Raw genomic sequence first — 14,985 nt, forward strand, 5'->3', positions numbered from 1 at the left:
TGAGGAAAAGCAGTCTGTTCTTGGAGTCTCCCCTCTTACTCCCAAGGCAGTCCTGCCTTTTATGTATGATTCTGTGTCAAAGATTTAATAATATTTGAATTAGTGATGTCAGATCATTTACTCCTGTAGAATTTTGCATTGTTTGATGAAGATGTGTAACTATGAGCTTTGAACAGTAATGCCGTAGAAAGATAATTCCTCTCACAAGTCCAGTCTAAAAAGCCCCTCCACGTGACCCTTTACGACCTAGACGAAACAGCCCCCTTTTCACACACCCAGATAGTTGGGGTGCTCATTCCACAAGCCTACACAGGACCCCGTGTTCTACATCTCCACTTACCTGTCCTCACATCTGAAGAACTGTAGTTATTTTGACCCCTGTTTTCACATCAGGTCCACAACAAATGAACAAAAACGAACATTTAAAGGTCAATAAAAACACAAGCCACCAAGATAAGTCAGCGACCGAGTGGATAAGGGGTAGCCGTGTGGCAGGTGTGATTCGGGCAGCATCCCCTTGTGTGTGTGTGTGTGTGTGTGTCTCCTCTGCTGAGAGTGTCACAGAAGAAGCAGAAGAGGCACTGAGAAGTTCTGGTGGTTTCCAGAGAGTTAAGCTCCAGAGAGCTTAACCAGAACCCCAAACGATCGCATCGGAAGTGACGGTGGAGGTCAGTGCCAACCTCCTAACTTTACAAATGAGAAACTCCAAATCTAGCGAGGCAACATGGCTTTTCTAAAATTGTAAGCAGTAAAGCTTGATTTAGAGCTGGAACCGTTTATCTTCACGTCTGGCGTTCTTTTCTCTGTTTGCGGGGGAGCAGCATCAACAAAGTGTAGGGAGGAGACGAGGGCATTGACTCCAGGGGAAGGAGTTCGGCCGTTATTTTGTCATCCCCGAGTGCCCCGCCTGTTCTGTGCAAGGTGGAGGATGCCCGTTGACCCACTGATGGGTAGGGGACGTGTCCGTACTGGAAAAAGGCAGAGTCACTGGGGCTGCAGCCATTTGGGTAATTTCCCCAGGGGTTGGGGATCCACTGCCCAAAGAAGACGAGCCAGTGAATGAACAAGTAGCTTGTTCAGAAAGTGAGCAACACTTGCTGAACCTAGTGCAGGTTCTTGGTAACTATGGGTTTTATTGATGAATGGAAGGTTTCCAAGTTGGATTTATTGCTGTTGCTTTGGCAGCATTTCCAGGTGGTAAAATTTGGTTCACATGCAGAAAAGGATGAGTCCCTTTTAGTTCTCTTTTGGATGTGTGGCCCCTCATTGACTTTAATATCCAGCTACTCTGGGAGGACGGGCGCTGGCCTCGGAAGGGAGTCGCTAGTGCAGCAGTGTTTTCCTGCACTGATTTTAAAGTTGTCTTATCTTTGCAGGTTTGGAAGATGACACACAACGCAGTTGCCTTTGCTCTGGCGGCAGACTAGCGGGCGGAAAAATATGACACAAATTTGATGTCGGCGTCTGCTTCCCCAAGGTCAAGAAATTGTCTCCTTAGAAGGCAACAGTACTGTGCACGTTATGAACTGTGTCTCCTTGGTCAGGGATAAAGGAAATGGGAATATTGCCGCGACAGCTGGATTCATGATCGGGCAGACGCCACCACCTCCTCCTCCTCTAGCCCCTCCACCTCCACCATGCCCATACTCAGGGGAAGGGTTTCCGCCCTCTCTTCCCCCTCCCCCTCCCCCTCCACTGCCTGGAGGGCCTCCGGGCCCCCCTCCCGCCCCAGGACTACCGCCAACCTCTCACCTGAACGGCTACAGCCACCTCGGTAAGAAAAAGCGGATAAGGAGCTTTTTTTGGAAAACCATCCCAGAGGAGCAAGTTCGTGGCAAAACCAACATCTGGACCTTGGCAGCCAGGCAGCAGCATCACTACCAAATTGATACAAAGAGCATCGAGGAGCTGTTTGGGCAGCAAGAAAATACCACCAAGTCTTCCCCTCCTGGGAGAGGAGGGCCTTTAAATCCTTCCTTCAGGGAGGGCAGAGAGGAGGTAAGAACGGTCCGCGGAGGGATGGCTCTCCCCACAGTGCACTGTTTGGTGTTTGGGGACGTGTGTACATTTCAAAACCTGCTAGAATCACTGAGAAATAAGATAATGCAAGTGAACGTGCGTTGGAAAAGATGAGCTTGAGCTGAGTAGCAAAAAAGTGTGAGAGGCATGCGAGCTGTATCCTGGCAGATATCCCAGAGGATGGTGACCTCATGCGGGGAACATGCTATCTGGAGGCCTCGCTCCTGGCCTCCCGGCAGCGCCTTGCCTCCAGCACATCTGCCTGGTTTCCCCTGGTGGAGCAGTTCTGCTGAAGCCCGGTATTATGAGTCGCCATTGAAACGAAAACCTGAGCTCCTGAACTCAGTTACCTGAGATTAACTGGAGGTTTCTGAGACAAAGTGCCTTCTATTAAATAACATCATTAAATAGTGTCCATCCTTAGACTTTTATCTTTCCCTCCAGCTTTCTTTCCACAAGTGTTGTGAGGTGGCCTTCGTTCTTCGGATCTCTGAATTAAGTGTTGGCCGTTGTGGAACAGATTCCAGAGAGCCAAAGCATAAAGCTATTTTCAGATAGACTTTCTACAAAGCACATTTCCAGTGGACAGGAACTGTGTTACTTTGAGGACAATATAAAGCTAGCAAGTTAGGACTTCCCTAGCGGTCCAGTGGTTAAGTCTTTGCCTTCCAACGCAGGGGGTGCGGGTTCAATCCCTGGTCGGGGAACTAAGATCCCACGTGCCTTGTGGCCCAAAAAACAAAACAAAAAAACAGAAGCCATATTGTAACAAATTCAATAAAGACTTTAAAAATGGTCCACATCGAAAAAATCTTTAAAAAAAAATAAAATAAAGCTAGCAAGTTGTAAGAAGGTAAGTGAAAGCATGGCTTCAGAGCTACAGGTCACCGAACATCATAGAAACTGAGTCAAAAATTACATTTCTAAGTACTCTCTGGTTAGAAACATGAAAGTAAATTAAGAAACCTCTATTTGCTGGAAGAAATAATTAGGAAACCGGGGTTAAAAGAAAAGAATGCTGTCCCCCCCACCACACACACACAAAAAGGGGGCAACAGAAATGCATCATTTTTTAATCTGCTGTAAAGGAGCGGGGAAAATAGGTCAACGATAGAGCCGACTAGATAAGAGAGCGGGCAGGCAGGGCTCTGGAGTGCAGTGGCAGCTCTCTGCGTTATTGAATTCTTGAGCTTACAGTATTGACCTCTTTTCTCTGTCTGCCTCAGGAATTCACTTGGGGGCCCTTGAAGCTGGCGGTGTGGCCCCCTGTTGAAATAGCCAAGAGTCTATTTATTATAAAATGTGGAGAGCCCTAGGACTGGGACCAGGCGTCAGCTGTGAGGTGATGTGAGAGGAAGTCTTCAGGACATCCGTAGTGCCCTCCTGCGCTGAACCTAGCTTTCCCTGCTCTTCCCTTTATGCAAAGGCCTTTCATTTCTCAGCGCATCCTTTCATTATCAGGAGCAAGAAGTCATTTCCTTAGTGCACTGGCCTCTGCCCCAGCTTCCAGCAGAGGCTCCTTGCTGGGCAGTAGGTCATGCTCACCATTGTTTCCTAGCTCTCCTTACTGGCCCTGAAGGATTTTAAAGGAAAAGAGTGGATGGGTGCGTGGAGACGGAGCTCCTGTCTCAGGAAAGCCCCTGGCTGATCCCGCTCCTGGGGAGGCAGCTGACCAGGTTAGAAAGGGCAGTGTCCTTTATAAACTGGGGACATTTATTTGGCCAGTGATAGTTCAGGGGGCTGTGTGGAACTTGCTGCTTTATGTTAGTGACTTCAAGAGGGGTGAAGACCCACTGATGGAAGGAAGTGGCAGGGTGTGTGGCATCTTCTCCCACCTATGGCAGAAGCAGAGACGTCCATTTCTTAGGCCAGATCTACAATTCAGGTAAAAAGACTCTTTCTTTTTGCCTCTCTCCACCCTAGGTACATTTCTTGACTCTTTTTGTTTGTTTGTTTTTCTTTAACTTAAAAAAAAGAAAAAACCTGAAACTGAACAATTATTTTTTAATTGGTGGTAAAATATACATAACATAACATTCACCCTCTTAACAATTTGTAAGTGTACAGTTCAGTGGCACAGAAACATCCACATTGTTGGAAGGCTGCCATCACTATCCATCCACGGAATCCTCTGCATCTCACAAAACTGAAACGCTGTTCCCCGTTTCCCCCCTCCCCCCAGGCCCTGGAAGCCACCCTTCTACTTCCTGTCTCTATGAACCTGAGTACTCTAGGTACCTCACACAGTTTCTGTCCTTTTTTTTTTTTTTTTTTTAAAGGAACCATTTAAGAGTTTCAGAAGAGTTGTTTTTTTTTTTTTTTTTTTTTTTTTTTGGCCGCATGGCATGTGGGATCTTAGCTCCCTAACCAGGGATTGAACCCACACCCCCTGCATTGGAAGAGCGGAGTCTTAACCACTAGACCGTCAGGGAAGTCCCAGTATTTGTCTTTTTGTGACTGGACTGTTTTACTCAGCATAATGTCCTCAAGGTTCATCCATGTTGTAGCATGTACCAGAATTTTAAGGCTGAATAATATTCCATTGTATGTATATACCACATTTTGTTTATCCAGTCATTTGTTGATGGACACTTGGGTTGCTTCCACCTTTTGGCTTTTGTGAATAATGCTGCTATGAATGGTGGGTGTGCAGATATCTTTAACACATGTAGGTTCTAATCTGCAAGATAGCAGTCTAGAAAGAAAAATTAAATCGCCATGACTGTGTATCATAAGATAATCTAACTCTTCAACTTCTCAGTACTCAGGTAGGATAAGTAGTGTAGGTGGATGGATTTAAGGGCAGATTAGATAATATTGTCACATCACAGAGGGTTACCCAGAATTAGTTTCATTTTTCATGCTATCTCCAACATGGCTAGAAGTATTATATATACTTTTTTTTTTTTTTTGGTAAAAGAATATAGTACATGCTGTTCTCTTCCCTCATTAGATTTTCTTTAAAGAAGTTACAACGCAGCAGAATGATAGTCTAACATGGACCAGTAATAAATCTTCCAATTCACTCTGTAGAAAGTGGAGTCCAGGGTTGAAACTGTGTGGACTGGAGAATACATACATAGCACGTTTGGCCGAGGGACCCATCCTGAGCCTGGAAACGTGGCCTTCCCATCTGCTGCCACACAGCTCATAATTCTGAAGAATCAAACACGCCACGGACCAGATTATGTTCCCTTGAAATGTAATAGCCTCCTACAGAAATGGCCTGCCATTATGTGGTTGGCTCCGGCTTTAAAGGGCTTATGAAGCACTACAAATAAGTTCCATTATACTACGAAGGAAGAAGTTATTGGGAGACAGGGAAGAGCTGGGTTTGGGAATGGCTGAATTTAGGGAGAACAACATCTAAAACAGTAAATTAGAACATGTAGTAAAGGGGGAAAAGGTTATGAAATACTATCTTTGTATCTTTGCTAGACAAAGATTAACTTGAAGAAGCTACAGATGTTACAATAATAAACTTTAGTAAAGTAATTAGAAATAACAAAGAGTATTACTGGGGATAATAATAAAGAGGTTCAACTCAAACTCCAACTTCTTTTCCGAGTTTGGTGATCTCACGTTTGAGAAGCCCCCATCCATCTGTTAGCGCTGCTCTTCAGCCCCTCGGAGCTGGTTAGTTGGGGCTACCCTTGTCTCCCTACAGAATCTGATATGCTCTCAAGGCAAGGACAGCCCTAGCCATTTGGTATCCTCCAGAGAAAGTAAACTGAACTGACAGAACTCAACCAGGGGAGCAAAGGGGCTATCTTGTAAGGTATCAGTATGATAAGTCAAAATAGGGGTTCACAGAGAAAACACAATAATATGAATAGGGTCTAAGGACATAATGTGAAACCTGGCAACTATAGTTGATAACACTGTATTCTGTAATTGAAATTTGCTAAAAGAGTAGAACTTAATTGTTCTCACCAAAAAATAAATAAATAAATAAGTAAATATGTGAGGTGATGGAGGCAATGTATACAAGTATATAGTGTATACCTATATCAGCTCACCATGATGTGCACCTTAAATATCTTACAGTTTTATTTGTCAGTTATACCTCCATAAAACTGAAATTTAAAAATGAAAAAGAAAATGCAAACATTGAAACACTTGAGGTCATTCACTATGGTGTCTGTGGTAATATTACAATTAGTGTTAGTTAATTATACCACATAAGAAATAATTAAAATTGCTTATTAGAAAAAGAGAGGACAGGAAAGAGAGAGGAAGCAAGGAAGATTGGTTTTTCTAAGTTTATGAAAAGTAATGTTATTCTCCCACACAGTAATTCAGGTATCAGTCATTCTTTGTCAACTTCTGTTATGGTCCCAGAATGTTCTAGAATTCTGAGACATGCTCAGTTGAGAACTATAGAACTAGGTAGAGTATTTGAAAGGGGAAAAAAAAAGCTTCAACCGGACTATCATTTTTTTCCTCAGAGCTGGGGGAGGGACATTTCCCAATGAATAGCCAACCAAAAATAAAAAAAGAATGAAAAACCATCAGAACTCAAAAGCTAAGTCTATATTAGTGGATACAGGAAGATTTTTTAAAATATTGCTTTTCAGATTTGACATAGGATTGAAATAACTACTATTTAGTGTTACTTGAGTAGGTAAGGAAGCCTCCTTTGACAAACTGAAGCTAAAGTGATTTAAGAATTTCTTCTTCCACCTTAAGGACGTTACGCTAAATGAAATAAACCAGTCACCAAAGGACAAATACTGTATGATTTCACTTATATGAGGTACCCAGGGTAGTCAGATTCACCGAGACAGAAAGTGGAATGGTGGCTGCCAGGGGCTGGGGAGGGGAAGTGGGGAGTTAGTGTTTAAGGGGGACAGCGTTTCAGTTTTGCAAGATGAAGGGTTCTGGAGGCGGATGGTGGTGACGATTCCACAACAGTGTGAATGTACCTATTGCCGCTGAACTGTACACTTAAAAACTGTTAAGATGGTAACTGTCATGTGTATTTTACCACAACAAAAAAAGAAAAGTTCCTTCTTCCTTTAACGAATATGGGAGGCAGATTTTGTGGTGGATGGATGAGAGTGCAAGAACTGCAGAAGAAGAAAGGGAGGAGAGCTTATATGGAGGTTTGAACAGGTGGGGCTGGGGGAGTGGCCATTCACGTGCTTCCCTGAGCACGCAGCTCTGCTGTTTCAGTGCCTCAGAGGGATCTGAACAGCCCCACCACCTGGCAGCCTGTGGGGAGACTGTTACGAGGGGGTGGGACGTCTTTGCGGTGGATGAGCTGAGCACATCGCCTGACGTCTTTGCTCCCCTGTTCACCAGGGATGGCGTAACTCTTGGGTGGGCCTTTAATGGGACAGGCCATGAGCTCTGTACGTGTTGAGTACACCCGCCTCAGCAGCCCTGCGGTGTCCAGAAGAGTAGATACGGATTGATTGAACTGGTGGGGAGGGAGGGGCCAGGTCAGTTCACCCCTGTTCCCAGGGTTGTTTGTCTCCGCCTGTGCAGTCCGCGAGGAGTGCGCTCCTGGGAGTGACTCAAAAGCATCTCTAGCCGCACACGCTTGGGCGTCTGAACTGCCGGCAAGCCTTTGGGAAGTAAGATAAGCTAATTTACACGTGTAGCGATAACCCTCTTTAAAGGACTGTGTAATAACACCGCCTTAGAAGGCTGAGTGTGATGCCCTCTGAGAGGAGACTGCCCGTGCGCTGGGCAGAGCTGAGGATGCCCGGAGAGTAGGGCACTGTCCCTGCAGTGTTATCAACTGTCTCATTTTCCTCTGGTTTGGAGGAGGCGCTGGCCTTTGTTTTCCCCCTTACGCTGCTCAGCGATGGCCCGCCCAGGTTTTCCCTTAGGAGTATTGCTGGATTCCCTTAAATTAGTGACCAGTTTCCTCGCCGGTGACACAGCTGCTGCCCCAGGCGTGGCCCCCTGTGCTCCCCGCGGTCTGAGCTCCACTCCCGGCGGCCATCTCACCTGGTGAGAACGTGAGTCCTGGGCTTCGTCCCACAGATACAACTCTGGGGTCACCAGGGGCCTCGGCCAGGCCCCGTGGGTGGCTCTCCGCAGATCTGCCCCCATTCCCAGAGAAGCATCCCAGTGTGGATACTGGGCTGGTGGGCAACCTTCCCTACTTCTCTGTTTTCCTATATCTGCAACAATGTTGAAAGTCACTGGAACTAGAGTGAACAGGAACCAGAGAGACCCTGGGGCATTTCAGTTCAGTGTTGCTTTGGGGAAGGTATGAAATGACATCCCTGAGGCTCAGTTTCCTCATCTGTCCAATAGGAACAATAACAGTAATTTCTCCACCGCTTTTCCAGTGATAATAGCTGTGGATCTAGGCTGAGGGCACAGAGTCCCAGAGGGTTGAGGGGGGAAGAGGGTGGGGGTGGGGCTTGGTTGTGGAGGCGGGGAGGGTGCTGCCGTCGAGGGCTAGATGTAGCAGGAGGTGGTAATGTAATGAAAACATATAAAATGTTTTCCCCCCATTCTGGATAGAAGTGAGTGCAGAGAAAGCTCTTCGGATATATATATATATATATATATATATATATATATATATATATATATATATAGCCAGATCAATGCACATGCTCCTACTTTTTAATTTGTGAATTATAATAAGCACATAGTTTCTGTCTGTTTTTTTTTTTTTTGCGGTACGCGGGCCTCTCACTGTTGCGGTCTCTCCCGTTGCGGAGCACAGGCTCCGGACGCGCAGGCTCAGCGGCCATGGCTCACGGTCCCAGCCGCTCCGCGGCATGTGGGATCTTCCCAGACCGGGGCACGAACCCGTGTCCCCTGCATCGGCAGGCGGGCTCTCAACCACTGCGCCACCAGGGAAGCCCTAGTTTCTGTCTTAAATTTAGATTCCTCTCTTTGGTAAAAGCTTTCCTCTTAAAGAATGTTAAGTTTGACAGGTTTTATTCTCACCCTTTCTTTCCCCTCTCCTCTCCCCTCCCTTTACACTGAACTTGAACTGTAATCCGTGGGTAGGATTCCAATAAGGAGCCTGTCCTTTTAGCTTGGGAGTTTACTTTATGGCTGGCAGGTGATTGTGTTAACATGAAATAAACCCCTAGGACAGTAAATAATGTGATTGTTTAAGATTAGTCTTCAAAAGAAGGCAACCATAGTCTTGTAAAAATTTAACCTTCTAGCCAGGAAGTCCCATTAACTTTGGTTAACAGACTTGCTGCCTCTTATAAACTTAGAAGCAGGCCCGGAGATCAGGAATTTAATCTGAAACCTGATTCTTTTTTGTTCACGGTGTATCACATACTTTTGGAAAGAAAGAGCCTTATAACAACATTCCTATTTAGCTCGTTTCCCTTTTCCAAAAAACAAATGGGGAAAATTGCGGACTTTTAAGGTTATCTTTCTTCCATGTATCCTGGATATTTACTTCCAAAGAAATGGCTTCTGTATTTAATAATACCCACCCCCTGAAAAAAGATTCTGTCTAAATTTTAGTCTGATAAAACCCTTCCAGATTATTACAATAGTTCTCCCTTATCGGCGGGGGATACGTTCCAGGACCCCCAGAGGATGCCTGAAACCGTGAAGAGTACCAAACCCTATACATACAGATGGTCCCATGATGGTTCAACTTAAGAGTTTTCTCCTTTATGATGGTGTGAGAGCAATAGGATACAGTAGAAGCCGTTCTTGGACTTTTGAGTTTTGATCTTTCCCCGCTAGCCATTTGAGGTGCAGCAGCACCCATCAGCCATGCGATCACAAGGGCAAACGATCGATACACTGACAGACATTCTGTTTTCCGCTTTCAGTACAGTATCCCATTAATTACGTGAGATGTTCCACACTTTATTATAAAATAGGCTTTGTGTTAGATGATTTTGCCTAACTGTAGGCTAATGTAAAGGTTCTGAACACGTTTAAAGTAGGCTGGGCTAAGCTGTGATGTTCGGTAGGTTAGGTGTATTAAATGCATTTTTCAGTATTTTCAATTTACGGTGGGTTTATCTGGACATACGTCGAGGAAGATCTGTACTGTGTTTTTTTGTTTTTGTTTTTGTTTTAGCGATACGCAGGCCTCTCACTGTTGTGGCCTCTCCCCGTTGTGGAGCACAGGCTCCGGACGCGCAGGCTCAGCGGCCGTGGCTCGCGGGCCCAGCCGCTCCGCGGCATGTGGGATCTTCCCAGACTGGGGCACGAACCTGTGTCCCCTGCATCGGCAGGCGGACTCTCAACCACTGCGCCACCAGGGAAGCCCTGTACTGTGTTTTTTCCTACACATACGCAGCTATGATAAAGTTTAATTTATCAGTTAGGCACAGTAAGAGATTAACAACAATAAGGAATAAGAGAATAGACCAACTATAATGTCAGCGAACAAAAATGGATCCGCTGATCTAAGAAAGGTGGAAAATTTTATTCGAGCCAAATTGAGGATTATAACCTGGGAACAGCCTCTCAGAAAGCTCTGAGAACTGTTCCGCCCATTAGAAGTCAAAGCACAGTTGTATAAATTTTTGAGTCAGAGGACTGTGCATTAAATGACGTATTATTGACAGTTTACACAGTCCAGATGTACCTGTACAAAGCGAATAGTGGGTCATAGGTCATGGTGGCCCCTTACAAGATTAAGAAGGAAGGTTATCTCCTAAGGAGTTATCTTGTTGATGCCAGGAGAATGTTGCTTTTTATGGTTGAGCAGGTATTTCTGCTGATGGGGAGGTTTGGGTGATGCATAAGGCAGATACACAATGCACAGTAGAGGGGAAAGAGGAGGCCAAAGGGCAGAGAATAATTTTTATGTTTACATTTTCCTTGATTTGCTTTAGAATACGAATTTTTATTTCATCAATAACAATGTACTATAATAAAAGTTATGTGAATGTGGTCTCTCAAAATATCTTGTACAAATTTAATGCCTTTTCCATTGTAATGAAGCACTTATCTCGCACTGTGGCTCTAACTTTTGCAGTTTAAGGTGCAACAGCAAAACTAGCAAGAATTTCTTTTTCCTTCTTCACAATTTCTTGGATGGAAGATTCGTTCTTACCGTAGATCTTAGCAAACTCGGCATACGAGTTTTTTCTTTCCTTATTGAGAACTTTCACCTTTTCACTTAAAGGAAGCTCTCTACGGCCTCTCTTTGGCATATCTAAGTTGCCATCATCACTACTCCTGCGCTTTGGGGCCATTACTACATAAAATAAGGGTCACTTGAGAACAAGCACTGTGGTACCGTGACAACAACCCCATAACCAACGTGGCTACTAAGTGACTAACGGGCAGGATACCCTGGACAAAGGGAAGATTCACGTCCCGAGACGTGAGATTTCAGATTTCATTACTCTGCTCAGAACAGCACACAGTTTAAAACTTATGAATTGTCTATTTCTGGAATTTTCCATTTAATATTTTCAGATTTCTGTTGACCTAGGGTGACTGAAACTGTGGATAAGGGGAGACTTCTGTAATTCCGAACAGCTTAAATCTATTGCAGCCAAAATCTGGGTTTGGATGGTACATTAGAATAGCCACCATATTGTATTAAATCAAAGATGATGCATATATTATAAGACATATCCTGATTCTAGAGATATTCATATGCCAAAAAACAAAAGCAACGCATCTTAGACTTGGTAAAATACAGCACAAAAGTTTTCCTTTTTAAATTCTGAGTAAGTAAAGTGTAGGACGCTTTCTTACCTCCTCCTAAAAGGGCTACTGGACATATATATTCTTTCCCAATGAAAATAAAATTTTCCTTTAGAAAAACATTAAGAATTTTATTATGTTTCTGAAAATAACAGTGTTGGTCCTTTTACATCCCTGAATCAGGGTTGGGACTCACTCTGCAATAGCTTCAGTTCAAATCTCATATGATTCTTGCTATGCTAAGACATCTATTTCCAAATTAGGGGTTTTAAATGTGGGCTATACTATTCTAAGAGGAAATTGCAAAATTTAGAAAATGTTAATATAATTTATTTTAAATTATACAATATTAAAATAGATCTATATGGGAATTCCCTGCGGGCCAGTGGTTAAGACTCAGCGTTTTCACTGATGTAGGCCCAGATTCGATCCCTGGTCAGGGAACTAAGATCCTGCAAGCTGCATGGCACAGCCAAAAAAACCCAAAAAGATATATATAATTATTTTTTAAATTAATTACTTTATTTATTTATTTATTTTTGGCTGTGTTGGGTCTTCATTTCTGTGCAAGGGCTTTCTCTAGTTGTGGCAAGCGGGGGCCACTCTTCATCGCGGTGCACGGGCCTCTCACTATCGCGGCCTCTCTTGTTGCGCAGCACAGGCTCCAGACGCGCAGGCTCAGTAGTTGTGGCTCACGGGCCTAGTTGCTCCGCGGCATGTGGGATCTTCCCAGACCAGGGCTCGAACCCGTGTCCCCTGCATTAGCAGGCAGATTCTCAACCACTGCGCCACCAGGGAAGCCCAGATATATGTAATTATTACCATTAAGGAAATATATATTGCAGAAAGTAAATTTGGGGAGATAATAGTATTTTGATATTCATAAAATTATATTAGGTGCATCAGTTAATCACCAGATTTACATATGGGGAATTACTCTCTTATACATTAAAATTGGTGTTGTATTTTGATAGGTTTTAATTCTCTTCTTTCCTCCAACTCTTCTTATTCATACTTTAATAATCTTACGTGTCTTTGTTTTTTTCCAGATTACTATCTTGGATGCAAAACGGAGCATGAACATTGGGATATTTCTAAAGCAGTTTAAGAAGTAAGATTTTTGCACACATTTGAAACTTTAGTCACATCCCTGCTGTCAGCATCAGAGTCTGTGGGTGTGAGCCGAAATGCAGATTCTAACGAGGGAAAGCCATCCCTCATACTTTCAAATTGTTTTTAGACACATGGCTTGAGGAGGCCCCAAGTGTGTGTCGCTTTCCGCTGTTTCCCTCCATAAAAACATAATCAGGTGGCTTGGAGCCCAGGGAGAATTACCTTGGGGCATCTGTCCACGCCTGACATGTCAGGGAATTTATAAATTCGCCTGAGGTGTTGCTCCATGAGTGGAAGATGGATGGGTGAGTCCAACAGTGTTAAATTCACGTGTCCTCAGTGGAAAGGAGAGGGCTCTGGCTCCAGGAGGCCCACAGCACTGCTTTTCTTCTCCCAGAGAAGACTCCCAGTGGTCGTTGCCACCTTCGCCCTCTCTGGGATGCCCGAGGATGGTTTTCTGGGGAAAGGGGCCTCTGGTGTATCAGGATCCCTGCTTTCCCTGGCAGTGGGGCTCTTATGATCGCTGACACAAAGCCACCCATCAGACTGGGGAGGAGGTGGAATGGAAGGGAGGGTGGAGGGGGTTTGTTTTCATTTCCCCTGGCTTGTGTTTCTTTGGCACTCCAGCCAATGTGAAAGGGAATCTGATCATTGTCTTTTCAAGGTCTCCTCTGTCCGTTGTGGAAGATATTCATCAAGGAAAGAGTGAGCATTATGGATCGGAGACATTACGTGAATTTCTTAAGCTTTTGCCAGAGTCAGAGGAGGTAAGGAATTTGGGGTGTGAGTTTTAGATGTTAGGAGTGATAATAAAAGCTTAATATGTTTAGGAATGTCAGAACTCACATGGGAAGGGCACTCTCCTACCCAGAGCCAGAGTTTTCTCGCCTAACAATGAAAAGTTACCCAGTAGAAAGAGTATGGGTTATCGAGTTGGAGAACCTAGGCTTAAATTGGCGCTGTTCCCTTAATTGAGAAAGTTGGGCAAGTGTTCATAAATCCTGTGAACTTTAGTTTCCTCACCTGTAAAATGAGGATAATGATGCTTACCTCACTGGATTGTTGATGATTAAACCCTAGTTATGTATCTAACATGGTACATGGCACATGGGAGCTCAATAAATGTTAGTTCCCTTTTCTGTCATCTAAGGACGATCTTTGCCTAGGGTGTACCTGGGGTTGTTTCATAATACATATACTTTAAAAAAAAAAAAAAAACCACTTTTGAATAAAGATGCTCTAAAAACTGGAGAGGTAGGTAAATTGTTAATAAATGTTGTCTATATAATTGATTAAAAGGTGGGGATTGCTATGACAGCAATATAGTACCACAATATAAAGTATTGATTTTTTTGGACTGAATTAACTGAATTTATGAATGATTAGGAGCTTGATAGGATAAAAAAGAGAAAAACAGTTTTGTAAAACCTTCCAAAATTGTGATATTGTCTATTTCTGAAGAAGTGACCCTTTAAAAGTTTCAGTAAGAAGTTACACGAATACGTTTGCTTGTAAACATTTAAATAATACAGAGCCTTATAAAGTAAGAAGTGTAAGTTATCCTTTTACACATATTGCTGGCTCCTCCCTCCCCGATCGCTCTCCACTTCCTAGACATAATTTATGGAACTTGACTTTAGTGCCATTAATAACAACAAGAGAAATGTATTTGTGCTTTTTCTTTTCCATCAGTGATAAGCTCACAATGCCAAACTGAGGGTCTTCGGGGGTAACTGGATATTTACGTATTCTGAGCTGCTCTCTCCACCTCGGGTTTTCTGTTTGCAAATCAATTATAATTTACCCAAAGCCAAGATTAATTAATGGCATTTGTTAATGTTAGTAAAGGGTCTTAAAGAGTTGAGGGAAAGGTACATGAGATCAAAATTTACCCTGGATCCTGTATACTGAACACTCCTTAATCTTTTTTTTTTTTTTTTTTTTTTTTTTTGCGGTACGCGGGCCTCTCACTGCTGTGGCCTCTCCCGTTGCGGAGCACAGGCTCCGGACGCGCAGGCTCAGCGGCCATGGCTCACGGGCCCAGCCGCTCCGTGGCATGTGGGATCCTCCCGGACCGGGGCACGACCCCGTGTCCCCTGCATCGGCAGGCGGACTCTCAACCACTGCGCCACCAGCGAAGCCCACTCCTTAATCTCTTATGTAAAGAATGGGCATTCCAAAATGTATTTTTTAAATTGAAGTGTAGTTGATTTACAGTATTGTGTTAGTTTCAGGTGT

At 43.9% G+C, this 14,985-nt stretch overlaps 1 protein-coding gene across 1 annotated transcript in view; it reads left to right on the forward strand.

Annotated features, from left to right (window-relative positions):
• The window catches only part of FHDC1 (FH2 domain containing 1), a 38,789-nt gene that overhangs the window by 3,235 nt on the left and 20,569 nt on the right, over window positions 1-14,985 (forward strand). The window contains exons 2-4 of the mRNA XM_060095260.1: window positions 1,377-1,998; window positions 12,684-12,745; window positions 13,412-13,514. Of these exons, the coding sequence (XP_059951243.1) occupies window positions 1,522-1,998; window positions 12,684-12,745; window positions 13,412-13,514 (642 nt within the window). The 5' untranslated portion in view covers window positions 1,377-1,521. The remainder of the gene's footprint in view (window positions 1-1,376; window positions 1,999-12,683; window positions 12,746-13,411; window positions 13,515-14,985) is intronic.

This window comes from Mesoplodon densirostris, chromosome 1, assembly GCF_025265405.1.
Source record: "Mesoplodon densirostris isolate mMesDen1 chromosome 1, mMesDen1 primary haplotype, whole genome shotgun sequence".
Taxonomy (NCBI): domain Eukaryota; kingdom Metazoa; phylum Chordata; class Mammalia; order Artiodactyla; family Ziphiidae; genus Mesoplodon; species Mesoplodon densirostris.